The sequence below is a fragment of the Ictalurus punctatus genome, chromosome 6 (genome assembly GCF_001660625.3).
Source record: "Ictalurus punctatus breed USDA103 chromosome 6, Coco_2.0, whole genome shotgun sequence".
NCBI lineage: Eukaryota > Metazoa > Chordata > Actinopteri > Siluriformes > Ictaluridae > Ictalurus > Ictalurus punctatus.
In genome coordinates this window covers 15,659,117-15,675,372 of record NC_030421.2, presented here as the reverse complement: position 1 = coordinate 15,675,372, position 16,256 = coordinate 15,659,117, and the positions used below count along the sequence as shown (strand labels likewise).

The 16,256-nt window shown below is 37.3% G+C and overlaps 1 protein-coding gene across 3 annotated transcripts; it reads right to left on the bottom strand.

Annotated features, from left to right (window-relative positions):
- Window positions 1-1,744: 1,744 nt before the first annotated feature.
- On the bottom strand, window positions 1,745-15,939 carry mrasa (muscle RAS oncogene homolog a). Of its 3 annotated transcripts, none has more exons than XM_017469344.3 (6): window positions 15,527-15,939; window positions 10,112-10,318; window positions 7,482-7,635; window positions 7,248-7,347; window positions 5,993-6,072; window positions 1,745-4,307 (listed from the first exon to the last, which is right to left on the bottom strand). In XM_017469344.3, the coding sequence occupies exons 2-6, from the start codon at window positions 10,302-10,304 to the stop codon at window positions 4,208-4,210; spliced, it is 627 nt and encodes a 208-aa protein (XP_017324833.1). In that variant the 5' UTR covers window positions 10,305-10,318; window positions 15,527-15,939; the 3' UTR covers window positions 1,745-4,207. The 3 variants fall into 3 exon arrangements, with proteins under 3 accessions (XP_017324833.1, XP_017324834.1, XP_017324836.1); XM_017469345.3 differs by lacking the exon at window positions 15,527-15,939 and adding an exon at window positions 11,563-11,656; XM_017469347.3 differs by lacking the exon at window positions 15,527-15,939 and adding an exon at window positions 11,392-11,538.
- Window positions 15,940-16,256: the final 317 nt, after the last annotated feature.

Sequence of the window (16,256 nt, the reverse complement as noted above, 5' to 3'; positions counted from 1 at the left end):
AATTAAGAAAAGGCTTGAACCTGGGGTAGGTTCTGCCAACCTGTATTTGAAAGGTTTTGCCGCTTCTGGTTATTGAAGAAGTGTAAGGTTTGCAAAATAGCAGATTAGGTCTGGTTAGGTCAGTGGAATGTACTGCGGTCTTGTTTTATTGTACAAGTCTTGGAGAAGAATGGTATAACTGCAGCCAACCAAATATGCACATGAGCTGTTAATCACTGCTGTCATCTAGTGGCCCAGAGAAGCAGTGCAGCTCAGCTTCTGAAAGAGAATGCCTAGACTGACCAAATGTATTTCTTTTTTTTAAACAAATTTGTATGGAATTCCCTAAAATGTAGGAAAATGGCATTGAATTTGTTGAAATTGAACAAAGTCTAAGGAACAAACTACATTAGTGAAATTTATAAAAACAATACCTGATGTTACTGTACTAAAAGGTTACTATAACTGTAACAGTTGGGTTATTTATGCATTTGTTGCTAAATCAACAGCATGTGCATTAACATCAGATAAAAACCTTGACTTTATTCAGTTTTAATGCTAAAATTACCCTAAAAGTGTTTTGAAATAAAAAACTTTTATGATGACTAATAATTAATCAGCAAACCCAGGTATGAACAATTCTAACCTACTTGCTCCTGCCCCCGTTCTTAGCAAGGTTCCTAACTACACTATATTTCTAATAACTTGTGGACACCTGTCCATCACATCCATGTGTATGTTCAACATCCCAGTCCAGATTTAGTGCCCTTTGCTGTTAAAATAACCTCCATTTCACTGGGAAGGCTTTCCACTAGATTGTGGAGCGTGGCTGAGGGGATTTGTGTTCATTCAGCCAGAAGAGCATTAGTGAGATCAGGCACTGATGTTGGGTAAGGAGGTCTGGGGTGCAGTCAGTGTTCCAGTTCATCCCAAAGCTATTTAAAAATTACTGGTTGAGGTCAGGGCTCTTACACTCGAGTTCTTCCACTCCAACCTTGGCAAACCATGTCTTCATGGACCTTGCTTTGTGCACATGGGCACTGTCATGCTGGAACATGTTTGGGTCTCTTAGTTCGACAAAGACATCCTATACAATTGTGTGCTTCCAACTTTTTAGTAACAGTTTAAGGAAGGAACATATGAGTGTGATGTTTTTATTGACTGAAAATGTTTCTCATGAACTTAAAACCCTTTTGATCTGAAGGTATATAATTAAATGTTTGAAATTGGTGTTGTAGAGAAAAATATAATTGTGACAACACATTCATTTCTTTCATTAGAAAACTAACATTTTATTTACAAAAATATATATTTTTAAAAAATGCATGAGCAAAATATTCCGAAAAACAGCCAATAAGTGTCCAGTATAGGTGGGAACTCCTTTAATACTGTTTAAAAGCATCTCAGGGAAATTACTCAAGAAATTGGTTGAGAAAATGAAGAATACATTTCTGGAAATTCTAGGCAAAAGGGTGTCTACTTTGAAGATGCTAAAATACTAAATTATTTTTAATTATTTTAGTTTTTTTTATCACAACACAATTTCCATGTTTCCTTTTGTGTTACTCCAGAGTTTTGATGACTTTATTATTATTATAAAATGTGGGGGGAAATAAAAATAAAGAATGAGTGTGTCTAAACTTTTGGCCGGTAGTGTGTGTGTGTGTGTGTGTGTGTGTGTGTGTGTGTGTGTGTGTGTGTGTAGTGGGAAGCCTTTTAGGCTTCAACCACTTTTTCAGTTCAATAAATCAAGGGATGTTGCTGATCATTAAGAGTTTTTTTTTTATTATTAGGAATAACAGGAAGTGAAATAAATAAAGAGGAATGGGAAAATAAAATTGACAAAATGAATACACCCTCAATACAGATGTACCAAAACATAATTGCTTAAATCACTGCGTACATATTTAACATGTAACAAACAATGCACAATAGCACCTTCTTTGAATTTCTTTTGGCAAGGTTGTATGTGTTTAATAGTATGTCAAAGTATAATTTTAATACTGCAAAAGGTGATGAAAGACACATTTAGATAGGATCCCCAGAGTTTATTGGAAAATGTGGAGATGAAGAGAAACGATGTGCTTGTCAATCGTTTCCTACATGTAATAAATCCATGGAGGAATTACAACAGTTTATTGTCTCACAAAACAGAGGAGGTCTTAGTTTATATTGCATTTGTTATGGAAATATGAACACAAACATGTAAAACATGGCAATTTGTTTAAATAAAATGACTGTATGAAAGTGGGGAGCAATCAAATTTATTTGTACACCTAAAGATTCTCAGTTCTTTTAACAACACTACAAGTAATGGCACAATTTAACCCTCACTTATTCACAACAATGAAAACATACAAGGTTTGTGTGCCCATATGTAATTACATCATACATTAGTCATATGATCTTTATGTTCACTTCACTGTCCCATTATAAACATTAAATGTAAACACTGGCCATTCGTTATAATGTTAACGCATGGAGTCTTTGGGTCCCCTCAGGGATTGGTGCCTCACACCACGTATCAAAGACAATACACTCTTTAAAACAAGGCTAAATCTGGAACTCTTAAAGTCTTCTCATGTTTGTCCTTCTGGAAAAACTCATATAAAATTTCATTCATTATTGAAGCTCTGTTGAGTAAACAGAGTTTCAAGTATAACCCTCTTATGGACTCTTAACTATCAAAGAACCCCTAAAACCCCTTTAAATAAAAGAAGAAGAAGAAGAAGAAGAAAAGAAGAAGAAGAAGAAGAAGAAGAAGAAGAAGAAAAAGAAGCAGAAGAAGTGTAAGCACAAGGCTTATATTTCCTAAATACTGCTCCTGAAGCTCCTGCTGATACTGAGAAAGATGAGCTTATAGACAGGACGTTTCCCTCTGAGATGATGTTATAACCCATCACTTAGACCTGGTATAATCTCAAATGTATGTTGCATGTCAACTTCCTGCTTTTAGCCATAAAGGTTTACAGAATATATAAGTCCAACAAAAATGGGGGAAAAAAGCAATAATAAAAAAAACATTCAATAAATTTTCAATGTAATGTGATTTGATCCCATATGTTTTCATTTTCCATATTTAGACTCAACATCATCCTACAGTGCCGTTGATTTAACATGTGTTGAGCATGATTCTTCATATCTGTGTGCTTACTGGGTCCCTAATTCAGAGGAGTAGTGTGGCAGTATTACAGCAGCATCACTTCTGGTGGATGCTTTTATCGACTTGAGTAAAACAAAATCAAATCCAGTTGCTCTCTGGCAATGGGATTTGAAATGACAACCTTCAGTGTCACTAGCACAGAATCTCAATCGCTGACTGTGCACAAGCGATATATATCCTTCATGCACCGGACTTATTTGGACTAAAGTAAATTTAACTCATTAAAGTATGAGACAATTACTTAAATAAAAAATTCAAATAAAAGCAAACATTACTTAACATGTTTAAGCTGGTCTGATAATAAAAGATGGAAAAAGAAAATATGCCCCCCACCACAGAGTTTACAGTAGGGGGCAACATTTGAAAGTTGTTAGTGCGGCTAAAAGCTGATGTGAAATAAAACAGAATAAGAAATGCATCCTTAATACATAAAGAGACAGCAAGGTTTAAAAATACAAAAAAAAGGAAATTAAAATAAAACTGAATGAGCAGCCTACATAAGTGCAACATAATTCATATATTTTTAGCCATTTACTACCAAAGCCTTCAGCAAAGGCAGAAATGCTATCACTTTAATACGCCGACCACATGAAATGATATTTGTGCGATACCAAATATCAAAGTGCAAAAAGGTCCATATCAGTCACACCTGTACATTTGTGCTTAACAGTAAAGGCCATGTTGAGGAGGTATCCCAAATTCTTCCAATCTTCGGTGCTAATGACTCGTTTTCTTTGGCCAAGCTACAACTGAACACTCCATATCAGTACAGAAATGCAAAGCGATAAGGCAAAATACTGTCCACTCCCACTGAGCACTTGGAGGGCAGCCAACACCCTTTGCACTTGTAATAATCAAGTGAAGATAAGTACTGAACGTCTGCACGCCAACAGCCTCTCCTCCACTCGTCTCTGCACGTGTGCAAAACAGCTGCATCTTTGTTAACCTTTTCAGACGTCTTGTCAGCTTCTCCTTGGCCTGGCTGTTTTTCATTTCGTGCTCCCTGCCAGTCACAGCTCTGTGAGGCTGAGAAACCGTTCTGCATTGAGCGGCTGTAGCAGGCGGTCACAATATAGTGCAGCGGAGTTTGGGAGAAGTAGCAGCTCGGTCTCCTCGCCATTTCATCTTCTTCTTTTTCTTCAGATTCCTCTCTGGTACTTGTTGTCTAAGAGAAAACAGGAAGTCAAAAAGGAAAGGGAAATAAGAAGAGAAGGGTGGAGAGATAACAGGGGTGAGAGAGGGTGAGGAAATGATGGTGGTTGCAGCAGGATAAATTTCCCTTTCAGCTCTGCCAGACATTCCAGCACAGTGGTCAACTAGTCCTTTATACAGGAAAGGGGAAATTCCAACAATATGTCAGATTTTCTGCATAGTTATTACATTAAATGGTTACAAGCATGTTGCCTGATGTCTTAGAGACTATTTTATGACAACTTGTAATCATTTTTTCTACTAGTATTAACTTGTATCATTTGGTTACGTCCTGTGTGCAGTGTGTCTGCTCAATCCTCAAATCAATGGGCTTTTTTGTTGGTACTATATCCCTGAGGATTTCACAATGATAAAGCTGTGATTATTGTGTTTTTATATAATATGATGATGTTGGATCACAATCAACTACTGTCAACTACCACTGATAGTTATTTGGTCATTAAAAACAAGCACAAATAACCTGAAACTGAATCTGCAATTTTGCAACCTTAGGGCTGTATTCAGAGTTGAGTTAAGCATGGATAGTGCAGAGTTCATACTGAAACACATCGGTATTCAAATCTCAGACGTAACTGCAGACTTAACTACTATTCAGACGTTTGACGTTTGAGAGGTTTGCATGCAGGGTGGCTTCAAAAACAGAACCATGTGTCAGTTATGTCAGATTTAATTAGATTTTTCTCACATGATATTGGCTCGATTGAGGAGCAGTATTAAATCCAGCACCATTGTCTGACATTTTGACGTAACCATAATATGTCATAATGAAATTTATGTTTTGGCTGTGAATACATTCAAAAAAGCTATGAAATGCCAATGTAATGTAATGCCATTAAAGCTAATATTAAATACATGAATTTGGCACTATTAATAGTATCTAATAGTATGGTTGCTTTAAAGTTGTTTTGTTTTTTGGTGGGGGTTTTTTTTCAGGGGATGACATTTTTTGCACGGATGACATGCACAGAGTCATTGCTTATCTTGATATTCAAAATTTTCGATAAAAATTTGGTAATTTTGAGCAACACTTACTTAAGTGAGCTGTAAGAGTAGCAGATGGAAGCTTGGTCAGCTTCTCATTCAAAATCATGGATATGTTTTCTTTATAGAAGATATGTTCATTTTTAAATTTGGTCTTGCTTTTATATATTACATATGGTAGTGTAACAGATAGATGCTTGATCAGCTTTTCCTTCAAACAATTGTCTTGTTTTCTTTATAGAAGATTTTTTTCATAAAAAAAAAAACTTTTTTTAAAGTCTATTCCCTCATTTTTTCAGGATTAGAGGCAAGTGCTTGGTGTTTAAAGACAGTGTTCTAGATACTACTGAAAACAACAACAACAACAACAACAAACATGCTTCTATTTAAGACACATCTGGCAACCTTGTAAGCATGAACTACCTGCAAGTTATGAATAATCTGAATGGTGTGGTCAGAAAATCAAGCATCTGCATGCCCAGACTATATTACTACACTTTTGCAAGATTCAGTGCTAATATAAAGTATAATGAGCTGTATTTGAGCTTGTATGAACTATATAATGAGCTTGTTCATTAAGCCACACAATGCATCTGCAGCAGGAATATGATAATCACACTATTATTTACACGCATACATCATGAACCATTTACCTACCTAATTACTCGGACCAGTTCATGAAAGGCTTTGTCCACGTTCATTGGAGGATCCTTAGCGCTCGTTTCTATGTAAGTGATCTGTTTTGTGAATGAAAGGTTAAAAAAAAAATCACTGCATGCAACTCACATACATGATGACTCACTCCTTCTATAAATAAGACAGCCAAAAATAATGGGGCCATCTTCGATTGGCTCATCACGTGGGCAAACAGGGCCTTAATCACAGCCTGTTTTTAGGGGTGAGTCAACACAGGAGCCTGCAATTCACCACACACACACTAAAATAAGCCTCTGGCTCTGCGTCTGCCAATCCCACTGGTCTTTAGCCTCGGGGAGAAAAGCTCTCCAGAAAGCTCTCTTCCTGTGCCGGTTTCATATTTGCAAACGAAGTGAGACTGTACTTGGGCTTGCTCATCATTTTCTAATTAAAGACAGAAGCAGTAGAAGATGAGTTGGAGGCGTGTTATAAAGAATGCCAAAGTCTTTTAGAGATCCTGCAGTGAGATGTGACGTGGCTGCTTTGGATTTCGAGCCAAAACTTCTGATGAGATATATTCAATACATTTTCTTTTACAGTAAATATCATTCATATTCCTGTGTCCAAATAAAGAGGTCAAAAGTCAAGCACACCTATAATTAGTGCTATCAAAGGAAAATCTTAATACTTACATTAATGTCCAGTTTAGTTATATTATTTAAAGCATAGGTTACATTAACAAATAATTAACTGCAGCATTAACACACGAGAGGTAGTGCTGTGGGTAGCAGTGTCACATGACCAGGTTAAAGCAGTTACTGAAAGTGAGTGAATGCATCATAGCTTCCCTTCAAGTTTTCCATGTTTATGTCTTATTAACTTCAAGACAAAGTATGTATATATATATATATATATATATATATATATATATATATATATATATAGAGAGAGAGAGAGAGAGAGAGAGAGAGAGAGAGAGAGAGAGAGAGAGTCAGCTATAGTAAACAGTCATTCACTCACTATATATATATATATATATATATATATATATATATATATATATATATATATATATATATATATATAGTCAGCTATAGTAAACAGTCATTCACGCACTATATATATATATATATATATATATATATATATATATATATATATATATATATATATATATATAAGCGATAACAGGAACTTCCACTGTTAAATGGGTAAACTATAAAACTAAAGGAGGAAAAAAATAAAAGATGGCATGCAAATGAATGCTCAAACCTACACTGTGTTTGGCAGCCATCTCACAGCCCTGTTCATTCGTCACCTTCCTCAAATGAACCAAGTCCACTTTATTAGCTACGAGGATCATGGGAAAGGACTCTCTGTAAGAAAGAAAACATGACAGAAGCTTTAATAACACACTGGTAACAACACTGAAATTAAAGCCACAAGCTGTGAGATGCTCTACTTTCAGGTGTAAAGGTCTCAGTGGGGAAGAGACGAGCAGCAAGCTCACCGATCCTTCACCCTGAGGATGAGCTGGTGAAATCGGTCAACGTGCTCAAAGCTGGCCTTGTCTGTGACAGAGAACACAATGAGGAAGCCGTCTCCAGTCCTCATATACTGCTCACGCATGGCACTGAACTCCTCCTGGCCTGCTGTGTCCAGTACTGTTGAAAAAAAACAAAAAATGCAATGACACACTGGGTCATGGAATAGATATTATCATGCACAGGAATTATTACAATTCTACTGTGTTGTAGTGTACCATTCTATAATACAAAGTCAAAAGATATTAAATACAATTTTAGTTGAAATTGAGTTAGGACTGAAAATACACTTTTGTTTTTAGTTGTTTTATCTTGTGACACAACAACCAGGTTCAAACTTCCCCTATGATGTAACGGTCTATTTGTAACAGTTATAACACTTAGTAACATACAGGAAATCAGTGAGTGTAGGTAGCAACTAACTAGTACAGTTAGCTTGCGTTGCTAATAGCTAACATGAAGCCTGGTACATAGAATTTCACTGTGATTTCTGGGGCCAATCTTATGGTACATGTGGTAAAACAAAACAACAACTGTAATTTCCCCTCTCTCAAGTTTAGTTCTTACCTGTGATTAGCTCCTATGTAGTGCTTAATTCAGGGGGGGAAATGGAATAAAAACTTATAAATGTGTTTTCATCTTATTCTGTCACATACAACCTCTTATTAAATGCATATAGAGACATTACAAAGTAAAAAAAATAATAAAAAACTAGGAAGAAAATAGCAGAGCTCACTGGTGTCTCTGGCAACTAGCCAGTACAGTTAGTCTGCACTGCTAATAGCTAATGTGAAGCTTGGCACATATCATGCAAATCAAACAACCAATTTTTAAACTAGTGTGTTGTTTAATTTGACTTTTATTTGTTAGAAGAAGATATAAATAGATATATAGATATTTGGTGGTGCCTCTGGTGAGTGTACGTAGCTAGTATGGTTGGCTTGCACTGCTAATACAAAGCCTCCACTTAAAATATTACAATTCATTTTAAGTATGTTTTAAAGACGAATAAATTGTACACTGTTGTAGATCATGTGCTGTAGGCTACATTTTGACCACTACTCGTTCTTGTCAGAGCTAAAAAGGCTGGATAGGCACAGGTAGTGCTCGCTAGCAACAGCTGCTTTCTGGTAGTTCTGAGATTTAAAATGAATAATCTTCCCATGATTAGCACTGAACATTAACCTTTTAAACTCCCAGTCCGAGGGGACACACTTAGTTCCTCTCATAACTACATACCTGTCTTATTAGCTTTTACTGTAGTAACTAAATAATTTAGTTTTGAATCTAAAACTTCAAACCCTACATAGAAGTCTTACAGTTCTATTTACAACCTTACAACAAATTGTTTGTCTTTCAGAAGGGCTCCAAGTTCAACCCTTAAATATACAAAAAAAAACTTCTGAAGAACCCTCGGAGAACGTAGAACTGAAGTGTAACTGCTGTCACTGCCACATGTCCTTTTAAATTAATAGTTTTAATGTATTTCTTGTATTTGAATTCATTAATACATTTTTACCATGTTATCTGTAGGTTAGTGAAGGCAGTACAGGTCAAAAGAAGAATTCAACCTGTTTATACAAACATGTACACTCACTATCCGCTTTATTAGGAACACCTGTACACCTGCTCATTTATGCAGTTATCCAATCAGCCAATCATGTGGCAGTAGCAGCACAATGCATAAAATCATGTAGATACAGGTCAAGAGCTTTTAATGTTAATGTTGACATCAAACATCAGAATGGGGAAAAAGTGATCTCTGATCTTGGATGCTGGTACCAGAAGGGCTGGTCTGAGTATTTCATAAACTGCTGTTCTCCTGGGATTCATGTTCTTTGCTGACAGGAGTGGAACCCAATGTGGTCTTCCGCTGTTGTAGCCCATCCACCTCAAGGTTTGATGTTTTGTGTATGCTGAGATGCTTTTCTGTTCAGCACAGTTGTAAAGAGTGATTATATGAGTTACTATTCCCTTCCTGGCAGCTCGAACCAATCTGGCCATTTTCCTCTGTTATCAACAAGGAGTTTCCACCCACAGAACTGTCACTCCAAAAACTGTCGCTTTTTGTTTTTCGCACCATTCTGTGTAAACTCTAGAGACTGTTGTGTGTGAAATCCCCAGGAGATCAGTGGTTTATGATATACTCAAACCAGCCCATCTGGTATCAACAACCATGCCATAGTAATGAGCAGGTGTTCCTAATAAAGTGGACAGTGAGTGTATGTAGACATGTAGGACTAGTTGCTGTATGCAGATGATTTTCAATGATGAATAGCTATTGATTGTAGCTTGCCTCAACTTTTCTGATTTATTTTGAACTTTACTGATTGTAGGTCAAGATGTAAATGGGTAGCTACAACACCAGGCCTATACTGGATCTGTTGCACCAGTGTGTAGGCTTAGGTTGATTTAACAGAATGAAAAGGAAAAAAAGTAACAGCTGGCTGATTTTGACTGATTAATGTACTAGAAATAGCTGTCATTTTTTTTTCAGATGAACTACAAATAGATGTGTGCTGACAAACAAAACTATTATCCAAATCAAGGATCATTACAAAGACTATAATTAATATTGAAGTGTTTCCAATCTTACCATCCAGAATTGCCCACTGGCCATCGATCTCGGTGTGCTTCAGGTAGGAGTCCTCGATGGTTGGGTCGTAGTCAGGCACAAAGATTTTCTGGAAGAACTGGATGGTGAGAGCGCTCTTTCCCACACCACCATCACCCACCACCACCAGCTTATAGGTGGGGAGGTTGTCGCTAGGCACAGCGCTGGTCGCCATAGCAACAGCTAGACCTGTGAGACAGTGGGGGAGAATACATTGCTACTAGACTGCATCTTGGTGATGGAAGGATGTATGAGAATTTTCCTCAAATAAAACTTAAGTACACATTTGAGGTTTTGAAATCTGAAATCTGAAGAAGAGCTTAAACTATTGTGGTCCTGTAGTCCCACGGACTGTGGTTTGAGATTAATGTTGTCTCCTCACGGCAGGGTGCTTCAATGAATGTTCTTAAGCTTCTTGAGGACAGTTCTCATGTGAGCTTGTTGTGTTTTCACTCAGCATGGGTTTGCTTTTATGTATATGATATCAATATGAATCAAGCAAAAACAGTCTGAAAAAATCATTGAATTGTCTTGACTCATTTTAAATGAAAAAAGCCTAAGAGTGACTGATGCAAGCCATAAAAAAACAATGATTGCATTAATTATGGATACAACGTGAAAATGCTTTCAGTCTTCTGACTGGATATGTGCAGTTGGTGCAACCGAGCCAACACAGCTAAAGTATTACAGATGTGAAGATGGGATCTGGAGCAGCTGTGAAGTAGTAGTTCTTCAAGTCTGACTCCCTTGATGTCAATAATAGTTCAGATCTCTTCTGCTCTCTGTCATTACACTGGGATTTTCCATTGCTGGAATGAAGAAATCATACAAACTTCCCACTACATAGTTATGGTTTAGACAACTTTTTAATGACAGACAGAAAGGCTAAAATGTTTTTGTAGAGAAACAAACTGAGGGGTCCAAAACATTTCTGGATGCCTTCATGTCTTCCTGTTAATACTTTAATAAGTGTAAAATATTATAATAATAATAAAAAAGAAGTTTTTCTCTTGTTCCACTTTTTATAACAAGTATCTTTTTATAACAACTAGACTTTTTATATGACAATGCGGTATTTAAAATTCATCAACAACATTATTACTATGTAATCATCATTGAAATCCAGTTTATGATTATCTGGGGTTTACTTCAAAAAATTTAATCAGTCTTCAACCAACAAACCAGTTGTTGACACTTCTATTTTAAATACATATCCTCCCCATGTCAAGACCAAATGAAAAAAATGGTAACTCTATACTTACAAATTCCACTTGTAAACACACATTAGAGCAGTTTGAATCCTGCAGGCTCAAACTTTCATGCGTAAAAACTTCCAGCATATACACTACACCGTAATGACACACTCAACAAGCAATGGTGCTACTACTTGTTTACTTCCATGTGTAAATCTGTTCATTTCATTTTATTCTTACCTAAAAAAGGAGGCAAGTCTCTATGTTGAAGTGATCACTGACCCACTGACACACTCTTGACACCAGCTGTGCCGGGAGAACAGTCTCCACCCCGGAGTGTGAATGTGGAGGAAACGCCTGTCACCGGGCAATGGCCGGCCCTTCCCGCGCTGCACAATGTGAGGAAACACTGTGTTTCCTTCCTTCCTAATTCCACTTCACATTCAACTTACTTCGCGAGGGAATCGGAAAGAAGTCTCACTCTCACAGGCACCCAGGACAGGGACCTAAATATTACGTCACGATGAACTGAAACTCAGCGTTCTCTCTCTGAGCAAAATGTCTTGCAGAACTAAGAGACTTAAAGAGAATAAAAGTGAATCAAAATCTACTGAAGGCATTTGGCTTTTATTGGTAAAAACCTATGTGTAATTAAATGTGCAATTTTTGTTGTTGTCGTTTTTGCTGTAGTTAAAAAAAAGTTCTGAATTTCCAGTATTGCAATTATATGTGTGTCAGTCCAGGAAAAACCCAACGGATGTCGCTGTGGCTGAATTCTGAAGAAAAATGAGTTTGTCTGCCAATAATATACTTTGACATCTACACTTTAAGAAAAGATCAACATATTTTAGGCTACTTTCTATCCTTGCCTTGGCATCTGACTTCAGAGATCATGCTGGATAATGAGTCAGTTTGACAAAGGAAAACTTGGATCTGTATGGAATTAGGAATGATTTTCCACACACTCATTCCCAAATAAGACTGACACAGAATGCACAATTCACGTCTGAAAAGCAACAACATTGCTTGCTAATTGGACGAAGTCAAAACTTTTCTTTCTCCATTTTCCCTCTAATTTGGACACCTGTCAACTCCCACCCACCAGCCACCTCTCCCCTAACATATAACAGCTACTTACCGGAGAGAGTGAAGGCTAAAGTGTGCGTTCACTGAGATATGTGAAGTCAGCCAATCGCATCTTTTCAAACTTCTGAATCACTGGGCAGAGTAACACATTCTGAGGAAAGTGCTATCTATCCTCTTCTGCATACATGAACTCACAGATGCTCGTGAGTGGATAGTATAGATATGATTGACAGGAGATAGAGAGTATTCCATTCCTCCTACTCAAAGAGCACGGCTACTGTGCTCCCTTGGCTCCTTTGCTGCGGGGATGTTGGGATTCAAACTCATGATTTCCCAACTACAGGATGAACGTTTTTCTGTTTCCCCACTCAAAAGCCCATCAAGATAAAAAAAAAATGTTTGATTGATTTTTCAGCCAGCCTTATGTCCAATGTATGAGTTACAGTTTGAGATGCTTTATATTGAGATGCTTTATGAGATGCAATTATATCCATCAGTGTTGTATTGTGCCGTATTGTATTGATTTAATTCATCTACACAGTGTAGCTATGCAATACAAATTTCCTCTGGTGATTAAGTGATACAACTGATACATCTTTTTGCATGTTGTTTAGCTGTTAACACATGACTAACTAAAATTTGCAACTGAATACATACTCCAACAACAAGGCATTAACAGTGGCATGAATAGTAAACGAGCTGCCAGTGACATTGTTGGGTTGCAATGCATGCATGTTGTGGCTATGTGTGTGTGTTGTCTGAATTTCAAGACAAAGTTCAGTGTTAAGCATAACTTTGAACACTCTCTCTAAAAGATAAGATGATCATAACTTTACTGGGCTGGTCTGACAAGTTTTCCAATCTGGTCCACGGACATATTTTGTGCCATGAATGTGCATGATGTTGACTGACACAACTCAAGTCATACACTGGAACCTAAGACACAAACGTAACAGTAGAAGCTAGCAGAGACTAGGCTCCGAGAGAATGTTAGTATGGGATCAAAATCAGGTATCAGCTAATGCCGGAGAGCTCTCATATCGTTAACATATCATAATCCAGTTGAAAAAAGACAACAGTGAAGCATTACAGACTGAAATGCATTGTTGACCAAAATGACTTGCCTTTTATCTGGCACTTCTGGTAAACCTTTTAAATATACACCTTTAGTGATTGGATCTCTTGCATGGACTAGAATAATGATTAAAGGGATCTCCATGCTGAAACACATTAAATGTCTTTTTACTAACGTATTGTGATGTATTTAGTGGTTCTGGTGCTAATTCATTGGTTGAAGCTGTATTTTTCTTGTTATTGGTCATATTCTGCTTGGATGTCATAGGAGGACATTGCTAGCGCAGTTAGAACAGCATGTAATAGAAGAAAAAAATTAAACTATCAAAAAACATAAAGGAAAACAGGCAAGTTTTGCTGTTAGATCCTAAAGCCAAAAGAGCTTCTGTTCTCACTCACCAATTTCCTGTGATGTTCAGTGCAATATTAATGAGTAATCCAATGTAGAAGTAGTGGAGATGTCAGACTCCAAGCTTTAATATGCAATGCTATACGACACAGTTGAACTGAGTTATGGCTAGTTAGCGATCTATGAGATGATAAGTGCGAAGAAATTGAGAGGTGGTAATACCATGAAAGTTGATGCTTTAGAACCTTATCTGATTGAGCAGTGTGTACAGATGAGGAGGTGAGATTAAAGCACTGCTGAATTGCTCTCGTTAAATAGAGCAAATAACCAAATTAACCAAAGAACAAATTTCACATAATTCAAGATAACATCCATCCATTTTCCATACCGCTTATCCTACACACCCGACACTCTGGACGGGGGGCCAACCCATGTTAGGGCACAATTGCACACACATTCACACACTACAGACAAGTTGGAAAGACCAATCAGCCTACAACACATGGCTTTGGACTGGGGAAGGAAAGCAGAGTACCCAAAGGAAACCCCGAAGCATGGGGTCAACATGCAAACTCTGCGGACACAGGGCAGAGGCAAGATTCCAACCTCCAGCCCCCAACTCTGGAAATGTGAGGCAAATGTGGTAACCACTAACCCACTGTGCCCCCTCATGATAACATATTGATTATAAATACTGATATGCATGTCATTCAGGGTGGATATTTTTTCTTTTAACAAATAATAGATTGTTATATAAATAAACAAATAAAGCATTCTTTGACCTTCATTCGGATGCTTTGGTTTTAGAGATTAGACTCCTACCTAATGTGTGTCACTGCACAGATTGATCATGGAACATGACAACAATACCTCTTTTGTACAACATGACCACATCTCAAACCTTTCTGCACGTTTTAAGAACCGAATACTGTGTTGTATTTCCCCAAAGAATCAACATCTGTCCTCGTTGTCATGTGTGAGCATATTTTTTCCCCCTTCTTCTTGTGGTTTCACCCAAAACAGAGAAAAATTACACACTACTCCGGTGCTTTCTCAAAAGTTTCCATACAGTCTGGGTTGCCAGATTGTGGCTCTACAAATTGGGAGATTATTAATCCCATTGTTGGATGGTGTGCAAACATATAACAATGTGCTGACAGGTATTAGTTCATTTAGATGGGATTTTGTTTAGTTTGCCGGGACATGATTAGACACAGATCATTTGATCTGGAAACCCTTGTGTGAACAGGTATTATGGATACAGTCTCACAGGAGCAGCTGGTGTAAGCCTAAAAACATTAAACAGCTATAAAAAAAAAATAAAAAATTAAAAAAAAATAATAAATTAAAAAAAAAGAAAAAGAAAAGAAAGAAAGAAAGAAAACTGTGACCTGGATTACATGAATGATATAAAACTTTATGTTAGAGAATGTGGCTGTGTGTTGCTGTGCTGTTTATGACACATTTTTAGTATGTGTGTATTTATTTATTTATTTATTTCAGATCTGACAGCTGCATGCCAACGAGTAGAGAGCCGGAAACAGACACTCCCTCAAGTTTCAAGCTGTTTTCTCTCTCTATATCACACACACACACACACACACACACACACACACACACACACACACACATCTGTGTGTCCATCCCTAATAATCACCAAATCTACATGATCAGCTTTCTCTTAAGGGGACTTACCAGAGATCTCTCGGTTGCCTCGTTTACAAGGGCTGTGTCCCAATCTCTTCCCCACATGCCCTTAATCTCAGTGTAGAGGTTGTTTATTCAACAGGTTCTCCTTTAAGGTCGAGAGCACACAGAGCTGTGTCTGCGTCTTCTCCTTCTCCTCCTCCTTCTTCTTCTTCTTCTTCCGCTCTCGTCAAATTACTCTGCAACAAATCTTCACATCGCAACCGCAGATGCTATAAATAGAAAAGACAGAATGGTCTCGTCGGTAGGACGCGCAAATTTTCAGCGAAATGACTGACCAGTTTCCGCACTGCTCTTTTCTACATGCTGCAAACACAAGCTACAATGTGTCTACAGTCCACAAGATGTGTGTCTCAGCGTCGTTCACCAGATGTTGCAGCTTTCCCCGCTTGTGAAAGTGGACTGTTCCGTCACTGTGTGTGTGTGTGTGTGTGTGTGTGTGTGTGTTTATAACTTAATGGGGACCTAATGTCCACAAGGACATATATGAGCATATATGTGATACACAGTCATGTGAAAAAATAAGTACAGCCCATGGAAATGGTTGGATTTTTGACATATTTGGACAAAAATTTGATCCTCTTTGAAACAGTGCCTATTAATAAAGTTGATACACTCGATCAAACGACACATAAAATTGACATTTTGTAGTAATTTTCACAATTTAAATGAACAACAACAAAAAAAAGTCACTTGGAAAATGTAAGTACACCCCTAT